The sequence below is a fragment of the Sorex araneus genome, chromosome X, assembly GCF_027595985.1.
Source record: "Sorex araneus isolate mSorAra2 chromosome X, mSorAra2.pri, whole genome shotgun sequence".
Lineage (NCBI taxonomy): Eukaryota > Metazoa > Chordata > Mammalia > Eulipotyphla > Soricidae > Sorex > Sorex araneus.
In genome coordinates, this window is record NC_073313.1 from 137,491,232 (window position 1) to 137,505,123 (window position 13,892).

A 13,892-nucleotide genomic window follows, 5' to 3' on the forward strand; every position below is an offset into this window, starting at 1 on the left:
TACAGTCACCAAAGGCATCAAAAGAAGTTACAGGAAGAACATTGAGGCAGTAGAATATGCATTATTTCCTTGCATCTGCAGGCCAGTAATCTTGGCCTCCAGAAAGAAGATACAAAACCAAAACTGAAACCTTTCTTGGACTAAAAGCACTTGGATTTACATCCCAAAGTCAAAACTGGGCCCCACACCTGAATTCTACATCCCAAAGACTAGGCTGGGCCATAGCCTACAATTTACAATATCAAAGGTCAGGCTTGGCAAACACCTGAGATCTGCATGTCAAAGACCAGCTAGGCTTCTGTGAGAAAAGGAAAACTGCTCTTTTCAATATACCTAAATTATTTTCTTTTTATTTTTTTTAATTCATTTAGTTTTTAATTAGTGAGTCACAGTGAGGGTACAGTTACAGATTCACACATTTTCGTGCTTGTTTTTCCCTCATGTAATGTTTGAGAGCCCATCCCTCCACCAGTGTCCATTCTCCACCACCAATGAACCCAGTATCCCTCCCACCGCCCCAATCCCATCCCCCCCACTCCACCCCGCCTCTGTAGCGGGGCATTCCAATTTGATATCTCCCTTTCCTTTGGGGGTTGTGGTTTGCAATAGGGGTATTGAGTGGTCATCCTGTTCAGTCTCTAGTCTACTTTCAGCACACATCTCCCTTCCCACGCGGGATTTCCAATCACCTTTTACTTGGTGTTCCCTTCTCTATCTGGGATGCCTTTTTCCTAGCGTGTGAGGCTAGCTTCCAAGCTATGGAGCCAACCTCCTGGTATTTTATACTACTATTCTTGGGTATTAGTCTCCTACTCTGTTATATTATATTCCACAGATGAGTGCAATCTTTCTAGTCTGTCCCTCTCTTTCTGGCTTATTTCACTTAGCATGATACTTTCCATGTTGATCCACTTATGCAAAGTTCATGACTTCATCTTTTCTTTTCTAACAACTGCATAGTATTCCATTGTATAGATGTACCAAAGATTCTTTAACCAATTATCTGTTCTCGGGCACTCGGGTTTTTTCCAGATTCTGGCTATTATAAACAGTCTGCAATGAAAATACAAGTGCAGATGTCATGTCTACTATATATTTTTGCATCTCCAGAATATATTCCCAGAAGTGGTATTGCTGGATCAAATGGAAGCTCAATTTCTAATTTTTTGAGAAGTGTCCATATTGTTTTCCAAAGGGGCTGGAACAGTCGGCATTCCCACCGGCAGTGTAGAAGGGTCCCTTTCTCCCCACATCCTCTCCAACAGCGGTTGCTTTTGTTCTTTTGGATGTGTGCCAGTCTCTGTGGTGTGAGGTGGTATCTCATGGTTGTTTTGATTTGCATCTCCCTGATGATTAGTGAAGCAGAGCATTTTTTATGTGCCTTTTAGCCATTCGTATCTCTTCCTTGGAAAAGTTTCTGTTCATTTCTTCGGCCCATTTTCTGATGGGGTTGGATGTTTTCTTCTTATAGAGTTCAACCAGTGCTTTATATACCCTTGATATCAACCCTTTATTGGATGGGTATTGGATGAATATCCTTTCCCATTCTATAGATTGCCTTTGTATTCTGGTCACTGTGTCTTTTGCGGTGCAGAAGCTTTTTGGTTTAATATAGTCCCATTTGTTTATCTCTGTTTCTACTTGATTGCTTAGTTCCATGTCATCTTTGAAGATACCTTTAGCTTCAATATCGTGAAGGGTTTTGCCAACCTTGTCTTTGATGTACCTTATGGATTGTGGTCTGATGTTGAGGTCTTCAATCCATTTTGATCTGATTTTTGTGCATGGTGTCAGGTTGAGGTCTAAGCCCATTCTTTTGCATGTGGTTGTCCAGTTGTGCCAGCACCATTTGTTAAAGAGGCTTTCCTTTGCTCCACTTCACATTTCTTGCCCCCTTATCAAAGATTAAATGATCATACATTTGGGGTTGTGTGTAGGGATATTCCGATCTGTTCCATTGGTCTGCAGCTCTGCGTTTGTTCCAGTACCATGCTGATTTAATTGTTACTGCTTTGTAGTAAAGTTTAAGGTTGGGGAGGCTGATGCCTCCCATCATCTTTTTCCCAAGAATTGTTTTAGCTATCTGTGGGCATTTATTGTTCCATATGAATTTCAGGATTGCTTGATCCGTTTCTTTGAAGAATGTCATGGGTATCCTTATAGGGATCACGTTAAATCTATATAATGCTTTTGGGAGTATTGCCATTTTGACGATATTGATTCTCCCTATCCATGAGCAGCGGATATGTTTCCATTTCCTCATGTCCTCTTTTATTTCATGGAGTAGGGTTTTATAGTTTTCTTTGTAGAGGTCCTTTACTTCTTTAGTTAAGCTGATTCCAAGGTATTTGATTTTCTGAGGCACGATTGTGAACGGGATTGCTTTTTTCATGTCCCTTTCTTCTGTCTCATTGTTTGCATATAGGAAGGCCATGGATTTTTGGGTATTGATTTTATAGCCTGCGTGAAATTATTTTCTGAAGGTAGCTTGAAGGGGGAAAATGTTCCTGTCTTTAGTACAGTCTGTGTGGGCTCGGCCTGATAGCTCAGTCCATCCCCAATAGTTGTAATATATAATTAAGGGTGAGGAAACTGGGGTCATTGGTATTGGGTAGTGGGCACTGGTGAAGGGATTGGTGTTGGAACAATAGACTCCTGAAACTCAATCATAAATATATTTGTAACTTTGTAACTCATGTTGATTCAATTTTAAAAAAGGAAAAATACATTATTTTTCCAAGTAGAGTTTGCTGACTGGAGGGGTTACTGACACTTAAGAATGCAAGTTTTTATTGTTACGTTTTTTGTGTTATCGCACACACACTCTGTATGCCAAAAACAGTAATAGGAAGTCTCACAGTGGAGACGTTGCTGGTGCCCACTCAGCAAATCCATGAACAACGGGAGGACAGTGCTACAGTTTTTTGTGTGTGTGTGTGTGTTTTTTTTTGTGGGCTGGAGAGGTGATACAGTGGATAAGGTGCTTGCCTGGCACACCTGACCCCCATTCAATCCTCAGCAACACATATGGTCCTCCAAGCACCGCCAAGAGTGATCCCTGATGGCAGAGCCAGGACTGGGTAAGGTGCTTGGAATTAACTCCAAGCAAAAAGTACAAGTTTTATTAAGACATTTATAATTGAATGGTAAACAGATAAAAGAAGCCAGAGAGAATATATCCCGTAAAGGACAATCTTCTATATCTCCAATCATAGTTTTATGTAAACTTTTCCCCTTAGGTCCACTAGGGTTCCACTGATAAAGACAGATTGCTTTATTTTTATGAGTATATATTTAGGAACAAATATATTTTCATGTTATAGGGATAGTATTGGACTGGGAGTCAGTTGGGGCTTGGTCAGGTACAACTGGAACTTGCTTTAAGGCCTAGATTAAGTCACTTGATCTGGGTCTCCATTTCTTTCCATTTTAAAGTTTTACAACGTTAGGGCCAAAGAAGTAGCACAGCAAGAAAGATACTTGCGTTGCCTGTGGCCGACCCAGGTTTCACCCCAGCATCATATATGCTAGGGTGATCCCTGATGGCAGAGCTAGGAGTAAGCATGAACACCACCAGGTGTGGCCAAAAAAACAAATAATTCTACAGTGTTAACCCATAGTAAAATACGAAGGTGAAATCAGAGGTCTTTAATGTACACCCATATAAAAATGTTGTGAAAATAATGTTTTTCTGACAAAAATCTTGAGAATGATGACTATAAAGAGTATTTTTATGTTAAAAGATAAATTTAGCTATTCAAGTTTCATTTCTTCAAGTTTTTAGATACTAAGTTTGGGGAAGTTTGTTGAATCTCTCATAATGAAATTCATCTTCATTGGAAATACTTGTAATTAACAAATATGATGAGAATATTCATGGTGAGAGGGACAATCAAAATTGTTACAACTCCTTCTTGTTCCTTTTGCCTGCCATTTGGTTAAAATCCAGAATTACATTGATAGCCCAGGGAATATAGTTTGACAGAGGATAAATCATATGTGAACTTAGATCTTTATACCTTAGTAAAATTAATAGTGATCTGGAGTAGAGGTAAATGTTGATGTTATGAATTCATGGTTTTGTCAGTGGAAAAGTAGAAATATGTGTTTCTGCTATGCTTAACACTAAAATTTTTCTTTACCAGGAGGGGAGAAGCAAAGAGTAGCAATTGCAAGAGCCATTTTGAAGGATCCCCCAGTTATTCTCTATGATGAGGCAACTTCGTCATTAGATTCAATTACTGAAGAGGTAAATAATGATAAAAATGCAAAGTTCATCAATTCTGTCACTGTCACTTTCATCCCGTTATTCATCCATTTGCTCGAGCAGGCACCAGTAACGTCTCCGTTGTGAGACTTGTTACTGTTTTTGGCATATTGAATGTGCCACGGGGAGCTTGCCAGGCTCTGCCGCGCGGGCAGGATACTCCCGTAGCTTGCTGGGCTCTCTGAGAGGGACGAAGGAATTTAACTTTTTTCCTTAGAAGTGTTTTTGTAATGGCTGCATTCCTTTGCAGTTTGAATTGACTTATGTAGGAGGTGCAGTAAATTATGTAGGCCTTTCCCCCAATGCAACAAATTTAGTTATATGAATGCCAGCTTGAATTAAATCAGCATTATCTGTTTATAGGTATGCCTCTTGGGGACTGTCTAACCACTTATGCTTTTATATTGTCCTTACATCTTTCAAAGTTGTAGTAAAAATGCATAACCTGTTGAATGGAAGGCAACTTTGGTCTTTCTGCCACTGTCACTTTAAATTTTCTGATGGGGTGGTTTGGGCCAAATCCAGTGATGCTCAGGAGTTATTCCTGACTCTGCACTCAGGAATTACTCTGGCAGTCCTCAGGGGACCATATGGGGTGCCAAGGATTGAACCCCAGGTCGGCCCTGCAAGGCAAACACCCTGCTGTTTCCAGCCCTGATACTACTACTTTTAATAGTCATTAAAATGGGGGTGCTGGAGCGATAGTACAGTGGGTAGGGCATTTATTTGCCTTGCATGTGGCTGACCCAGGTTCGATCCCAGGCATCCCATATGATCCCCAAGCACTGCCAGGAGTAATTCTGACTGCAGAGCCAGGAGTAACCCCTGAGTAATTCTGGGTGTGACCCAACAAGGCCCCAAAAAATGGGTCATGTAAATGACTGTGACACGGTACACAGAGAGCCTTTCACTTATCATGGAACAGTTTACCATGCTGCGAACAAGTTAGCTATAAAGAGCCTGCTATTATGTCAGTTTATATTCATTTCAAAAGAAATAATACGAAATAAGATGTGTCACCAATGACATACCACACTGACCTTCCTAATGGTACCTTTGCATTAAATATAAGTCTTAATAACAATAATTTCATGACCCAGTCTAGAAATTGAGATAGCATATGTTATTGTTCAGTTTCCCTCATCCCATCTATGTTTTACTTTAATACACAATAAAACCCGTTTTTAATAGGCCTAATTTCAGCTATAGAAAATAGAAGTTAGTAAAAAAAAAGAAGAGAAAAAAAGAAAATAGAAATTAGCTATAGAAATTTCAGAATTGGTCCTGTAATTGATTTTCATTCTACCCTATTAAAATATTAAAATATAAGGTCTTCTTGAGTAACCATCTACTCTTGAAAGTTTTATTTCTTTCACATATATATATATATAAAACAATAAGGAATATCTGTAGGAAGCCATTGAGTTCCCTACCCTGCTCTTTCTGTCTAGCTAACTGTACTCAGACCCAGATTTTCAAGTACATCTGAATGTATATATAACTCTCTTGTTCTTTATAAACAATAAAATAACTTATTGTTTATAAACAATAAGCTAGAATTCAGGATGCATTAAAAGTCATAGCTTTTGGAAAGAACTTAACATACTTTGTGGTCTCACTCTTTCTAGCGATTGAATTAGGGTAAAGCAAATGCTTCTTTAGTCTTTGAGTCTGCTATATTTCTTTTTTTTTTTTTTTTTTTTTTTTTTTTTTGCTTTTTGGGTCACACCTGGCGATGCACAGGGGTTACTCCTGGCTCTGCACTCAGGAATTACCCCTGGCCGTGCTCAGGGGACCATATGGGATGCTGGGATTTGAACCCGGGTCGGCTGCATGCAAGGCAAACGCCCTACCCGCTGTGCTATCTCTCCAGCCCCGAGTCTGCTATATTTCTTAACGTTTTAAAATTTTTTCTTTACATTGTATTACTCAAGTTCATAATTATTCTATTTTGTTATTATTAACCAGATTAATGTCTGGCTCTGTTCTGATAACACTGTAGTAGTCATTGTTTTTTAAGTACAGAAAGTATTCTAATAACCTGTCAGATTTGTAATTTAAGAAATTGTTGCTTATCTTAAAGATTGTTTTTCCATGACAGTTTTGTCTTAATGACAGTTTTAATCTTTTTTGATTAAGTTTCTCCTGTTTTTAGTAGGTTGGTCAAAGTATTGTACTTGTTTCAAGTTAATGTAATATAAGTAAGTAGTAGACATTTTATAAGTTTATTTAGGAAATATATGAAATTTTAATTTACATTTTTCTAATCGTTTCCCCTTCCACTCTTCTTTTTGTCAAATTTTCAGACTATTCTTAGTGCCATGAAGGATGCAGTCAAACACAGAACTTCTATTTTCATTGCACACAGATTGTCAACAGTCATTGATGCAGATGAAATCATTGTCTTAAACCAGGTAAGAGATTTAACATTAAAACTTAATATTTGAGAAACACCAAAATTGTTACAAACAGGGGCCAGCGGGTAAGGTGCTTGCCTTGCATGTGGCCAACCCAGGTCCAATCCCCGGCATCCTGTATGGTCCCCTGAGCACCACCAGGATTGATTCCCGAATGCAGAGCAAGGAGTACTGCTGAGCATCTTCAGGTATGGCCCCGAAACAAAACAAAAGTTGTTGCAAGCATAAGTTTATAAGAATTGTTTCAGAAGAGATGTGAAGAATTTATATTCTTTGATTGATAGTAAATCTGACTGAATTCTGTTTCACCCACGTTTGATAAAAAATAATGCATGTCACTTTCAAGATGAATAAAGTATATTAATTAACTTTATTAAAATAATAAAACAATATTAGAATAGAAAAACATTAACTCTTTATATGGCAGATGTAGATTTTAAAAGGAATATGTTGTCTTTCTATATTCACTTTTCTGTAGAGAATTTTTGCCCAATACATTTACAGTACTTTATATTTTCACTTATGTGATATCTCTATCCACTCTTGATTTCTTTTTTTTTAATTTTTTTTATTAGTTTATTTTTAATTAGAGAGTCATCGTGAGGGTACAGTTACAGATCCACTCTTGATTTCTAAAAGAAAATTATCATAAAGTAAAGTGGTCATTGTCAAATATGGGCATTTTTAGTTCACCTTTTTCCTTCAGGGGAAAGTAAGCCAAAACAAGTAAAGTCTTCTCTATCTCTTCTGGGAGAATCTCTATTAAAGAATACTAAGTGTTCTGAATAAATCAGAGTACCACAATTATAAGATATTAAAATTTGTTAGCAAGTTTGCATTCTTAACTACATCATTCAATGAGGGTCACCGTATCTAAGTTATTTTTCCACAGTGTCACTGGGATTTGGATTGTATTTGGAGCTTGTTTATTTATTTACTTTGGTTTGAGGGCCGTACCTGATGGTTCTCCGGGCTTTCTCCTGGCTCTGCTTTCAGGGACAGCTGCTGGTGATAATTGCCAGGGGAGTCACATAAAGTACTGGGGGCTGAACCCAGTCATCTTTGTGTAAGCCAAGCTTCCTGACTGCTGTACCTTCTTTCTGATCCCTGGAACTAGTTTATTAATGATCATAGCACCTTTCTCTAAAATTTTACTCACTATGCTTGTAATTTGATGTTTCTTTAGTTGCTTAATTACAAAGAGAGGCATTTTTTAGTGAAACTAGACTTCACAGTAAGTCTGCATGAGAAATAAGAATTCCCTGGGCTCTTGTTTGCCCCCTAGAGTCTGGTTATTATCTCTTCTCAGCTTTGGCAAGAAGCTGAAAGTTTATTTTTCAGGAAATTGATTAATAAATTTCTTGTGTCAGAGGCTTTGAATATAAGTAAATCAGAATAATAGAGCAAAGTGAGAAACTAGAAATCAAAATGTACCGAAAGATAAGATTATAGGTCTTGTGCAGTCAGCTTCTAGGACCTTGTGAACCTGTTGTGAAAAGCTGACGATTAGTAAAAGATTTCTGAAAACACAACAACCAGAAATTAATTGAGAATCAACCATGTAATTAATCTGAGGTATTTATGGGCGTGTTTGCCCTTTTGGCTTTCTCAGGAAAAAGAGGGTTGAGGTAGAAAAAGATAAAATAGTGCAATAAATTATGAAAAAACAAAGAAAATTGAATGTAATGAATATGTTATTGGTAGAACAACAAATGAAGTTGTTAGAGTAGCCAATTCAGAGCTACTTTGTATATATATTAATAACTGATCATATGAGTAGATCCATTTGTATTGTTGGGAAGGAGAGGTGTTTGGCGGGAAGAGAATTCAGAAATATGGAAAGGGAAAAGAGGAGGAAGAACGTGATGTTAACTTGGAACAAAATTACCAGTATGAATTTATAATGAGCAATTTTCAGTGATAAAGCTTAGAAGAAACAAAATTTCAGTACAGATGAATATATACGTAGCATCTAGATCTCACACATTAAATACTATTACTCACCAAAAGAAACCATGGCACCTTAGAGAAATGACTTACTGTATATGTGGGGCACAATAACGGATGAAGACATATCATCCGTGCAAAGGAGCTATTCTGAATGGGTTCCCATTGGCCAAAGGTGGGGGATAATTTAACTCTCTAAAAGAATGATACTAATGAATGATAATACACTGAAGTGAAAACTATTCTGTAAGTTCATGGTAATATATAAAAAGGTATAGTGGGAAAAGGGAAAGATTTTTTTCTTAGTACATTTTGCTTTTGTTGTTTTTTAATTTATGTTAAATGACCATGATTTACAAAGTTGTTCATTGTGGGATTCTAAACATAGAATGTTGTAGCACCGATCCCACCATCAGTGTCAGCTTCCTTCCACCCTGTGTTCCCAGATTCCCTCCCATGCCCTCCCCTACCCTGAACTCCAACCTGCCCTCTTGACAGGCACTTTTGTAAATTAGGGTTGTTCAAGTTTGGGTCTCATGATTTCAGTATTGTTGACTCTGTGGTTTGGATATTTAGCTCTCTATCATTCCTTAACTCCACCAATGTACTTAAATCCCCTTAACCCCTGCCCCGCCTTGTTTCTCACTCTCTCTTTCCCCCTTCCCTCCACTCTTATTTTTTCTCTTCTCCTCCGTATACCCTGGGTCTAAGGATGATCCAGGTATCCCTCCTAAAGGAAAGTTTTTTTTTTTTTTTTTTTTTGCTTTTTGGGTGACACCCAGCAATGCACAGGGGTTACTCCTGGCTTTTCACTCAGGAATTACTCCTGGCGGTGCTTGGGGGACCATATGGGATGCCGGGGATCGAACCCAGGTCGGCCGCGTGCAAGGCAAACGCCCTACCCGCTGTGCTATCGCTCCGGCCCCAGGAAAGTTTTTTAAGAATGTGAACTAACACATGTAGAAGGAATGAAGAATTTCCAATCACAATCTATCAAACCACTATTATAATAATTGATTCAATTAAGGATCATTTTTTCATAAAAACACATAGTGAAAAGTATTGGGGAATAGACTATAGTTTTTAAAATCACATAGATTAATTATTAATTATAAGTAGAAGCTGTCTTTAAAACATATAGTAGATACAGCCTTTACCAAGTGATCATACTTAATACTTAATTGTGAAGCAAATTGACACCATGTGTTCCTGAATATAATACACAGAAGACATTTCACCTATATTATTATTATTTTTTTAATTTTTTATTAGTGAATCACCGTGAGGTACAATTACAAACTTATGAACTTTCGTGTTTGCATTTCAGTCGTACAATGATCATTTACCCACCCCTCCACCAGTGCCCATTCTCCTCCACCAATGTTCCCAGTATCCCTCCCACCACCCCACCCTGCCTCTGTGGCAGGGAATTCTCTGTTCTTCCTCCTTTCGGGTGTTGTAGTTTGTAATAGAGCTATTGATTGGCATCATGTTCTGTCTATAGTCTACTTTTGGCACACATCTTTGAACCCGATTGGTTCCTCCCAACATCCTCTACTTGGTGTTCCTTTCTCTATCGCAGCTGCCTTTTCCCCCAGCATGTGAGGCCAGTTTCCAAGGCAGACCTCCTGGTCCTTATCTCTACTACTCTTGGATGTTAGTCTCCCATTCTGTTACTTTATATTCCACGGATGAGTACAATCTTTCTATGTCTGTCTCTTTCTGACTCATTTCACTTAACGTGATACTTTCCATGTTGATCCACTTATATGCTAATTTCATGACTTCATTTTTTCTAACAGCTGCATAGTATTTCATTGTGTAGATGTGTCAAAGTTTCTTTAACCAGGCATCTGTTTTGGGGCACTCCGTTTTTTCAGATTCTGGCTATTATAAACAGTGCTGTAGAACATACAAATGCAGATGTCATTTCTACTATACCTTTTTACCTCTCCGGGATATATTCCCAGGAATGGTATTGCTGGGTCAAATGGGAGTTCAATTTCTAATTTTTTGAGAATCGTCCATATTGTTTTCCAAAAGGGCTGAACCAGTCGGCATTCCCACCAGCAGTGAAGGAGAGTCCCTTTCTCCCCAAATCCGCACCAACACCGGTTGCTTTTGTTCTTTTGGATGCATCTCACCTATATTATATTTATACCAGAAATATTTGGCCTGGATCAGAAAGAACTATATAAATACAACTTGAGGGACATTGTATAAAACCAAATCTGTACATGTTATAAATGCCAGCAACACATACTAACAGAGTAGGTTGGACTTAGAGTATAATTCCAGAATATTGATGCTGATTGATCATAGCTGGAAATATATGTGTGTAAATATTTCTACACGTTAAGTCATATATGCATTATAATAATTTTTGTGACTGTGACATAGATGCATTTCAGTCAGAAGGAAACTATCCTGGTTTTTAGAAAATGTTGCTACTAAAGTAATTAGTGGTGAATTGTAATGATATCTACAATTTAAAGTGATGTAAAATATAATGTGGCGAGAGGATGAAATAAATGAGAAAACATGGAAAATTAACCATTGTTAAACTAGGAGAAGCATTTAAAGTTTTCATTGTTATTCTTGTTAAACTTCAAATTTTAGAATGGATGCTTATAAATAGATTAGAAACAGAACAAAATAAAAAACATAATTGTTTAAAGAAGTTCAGGAAGTATCAAAAATAGTAACAGAGGAAAGATAAGAAAATGAGAGGGTCTGGAGCGATAGCACAGCAGGTAGGGCGTTTACCTTGCACACAGCCGATCTGGGTTCGATTCCTAGCATCCCATATGGTCCCCTGAGCACCACCAGGGGTAATTTCAAAGTGCAGAACCAGGAGTAACCTCTGTGACCTCTGTGCATCACCGGGTGTGACCCCCACAAAAAAAATAACGAGATTTAATCTAAAGATGGTCAGTGTGTGATTAATCATAGTTTTACATCAAGAACATCAAGGCATGAGTTTCCAGATGAAAAGGCCTTTCAAAACAATAGGGAGTTGGGAGGTTTCAAGATACATAATCAGATTTGAGGATAAAGGAAAGCACCAAAAAAACCCAAGAAAAATCCCAGAGGTGGTGGAATAAACATTGCCTAAATCATTGATTATGAGAAAATTGGTGTCCAAGACTTATATAATTCTAAAATCAATTTTGTAAATTACTAATACTGATGAAGAAAGTAGAGAAAATATTAAGGTAAAGTAAGTCCAGGAAGCATAAGAAACTGAGAAAATACATATTAAGTCCTAACCTACATAGCTTACCAGGCAATACTTACATAGCAATTTTAACTTAATATTAACATGATCAACATTTGTGATAAAAAATTTTATATCCACAATAGGAAGTATGTACAGTCATACTTAATATATGTACTTGAGTTTTTTTTCAATAACAAATGTAACTATTGTCACATAGTAACAGATAAATGATATTCTTTCAACTTTGAATCATTTTTCTCTAAGGAATCATTTATGGTTATATCTAGAAAATCTACCCTCAAATATAATCTTCTAATATTTCTTTACATTGCATTTCAATGAAATTTTTCCCCTTTTTAGCACTTGTAAAGACTTGTAATTAAATGTACATGTTTCACACATGTTAGTTTCACATTAACTATATATTTTATCTCAATTATGTACAATATTTGAGAATGAGGAACAGCTTTGCTGTCCTCGTTTTAATTTGTAAATAGTTTCCCTGATTTGAATGCCAGGGTGCTCAGTAAATTTTATGTTCTAGATAAATCTCCTTCAATATCTTCAGGTATGAAGTGTTTCTGTAGCATGAATTTTCTTAAGTTCAGTAAGATCTGAGCACAGGTAAAAGGGACTGCCACATTTTTGTCTATATATGGTTTCTGTCCTCTAAGTATCACCTGATATTCACTAAGAATGGATGATTTTCCCCATTCTTTACAGCTCTTAAGTTTCTCTCCAGAATGAATCTCTCATGCTGAGTAAGGTCTGAGTACTATGTAAAGGTCTTCTTCTCACATTCTGTATATTAATTTGATTTCTCTCCAGAATGAATCCTGTGATGCCAGCTAATGTCTGAGGACTCTAATAGCAGTTGCATAATCTTTATGTTTGCAAGGTTTCTTGCTAGTCTGTTGTTGGTGATACTGCTTAAGACTAAGGGTTGGGTAAAGCTTTCCAATATTTTGTACATTTGTACAGTTTCTCTCCAGAATGAGTTTTCAGATGTTGGGTCAGGCTTTCACTTTGCTTAAAAAACTCAACACGCTTTTCATAGGTATATGGATTCTCCCCAGTATGGATTCTAAAAGGCACAGTAAGAGATGAGGACTGGTTAAAGGCTTTACCACATTCTGTGCATTTATAATGTTTCTCTTCAGAACAGGTTTTCTTATGTTAATAATGATTCAACTTGAGCTAAAGGATTTGCACACTGTTTACATGCATGTGGCTTCTCTACAGTATATATTCTACAGTGCATAGTCGAATATGAAGAATAGCTAAAAGATTTACTGCAATCCTTATATTTGTAAGGTGTCTCACCAGTATGAAATTGCTGGTTCTGCTTAAGGCTCGAGAACCAGTTACAGGCTTTGCCACGTTCTCTACAATTGTAAGGTTTTTCTCCAGAAGGAATTATCTGTTATGGAGTAAGGCCTGAGGACTGTTTAAAGGCGTTGGCACATTCTTTACATTTATAAAGAATAAATGATCTGATGCTAACTAAGGTATGATTTTCCAGAGAGTCTTTGCTACGTTCTTTACAGTTGCAGAATTTCTCTTTGGAATAAATTCTCTGATTACAGTGAAAGACCTGAATATAGGCTTTGTTACATTGTATACACTTATGTGGTTTCTCTGATGCACAAAAGCTGTGAGATGTCAATAAAGGTTTTATTGCATTCATCACATTTTAAGATTTATCTCCAATGTCAAGTACAATATTATTAATTATGCCTAACTAGAAGTTAAGATGACCATTCATTGAAGATTCCCAGAACCTTAAAGTTTTCTCTCCAGTGAGAACTCTGTGATGTTGAATCGTTGCTGAGAACTGATAAAAATCTTTGCCACATTTTTAAACTTATAAGGTCTCTCCCCCACAGTGATACTCTGATACAGAGGTCTGAGCAGAAATGATAGATTTACCACAGTTATTACTCTCATATCGTCACTGTGGTAACTGTGCTTTCAGTTTTCTGTTTGATGGTTTGAACAGTTGTGAAAGTTTTCCCATTTCTTTGTACTTAAGTTTCTTCTT

General features: G+C 37.2%; 1 protein-coding gene across 1 annotated transcript in view; it reads left to right on the forward strand.

Moving 5' to 3' along the window:
- ABCB7 (ATP binding cassette subfamily B member 7) overlaps positions 1 to 13,892 on the forward strand; it is a 149,287-nt gene that overhangs the window by 120,717 nt on the left and 14,678 nt on the right. The window contains exons 14-15 of the mRNA XM_004620914.3: positions 4,146 to 4,249; positions 6,574 to 6,681. Coding sequence (XP_004620971.1) covers positions 4,146 to 4,249; positions 6,574 to 6,681 — 212 coding nt within the window. The remainder of the gene's footprint in view (positions 1 to 4,145; positions 4,250 to 6,573; positions 6,682 to 13,892) is intronic.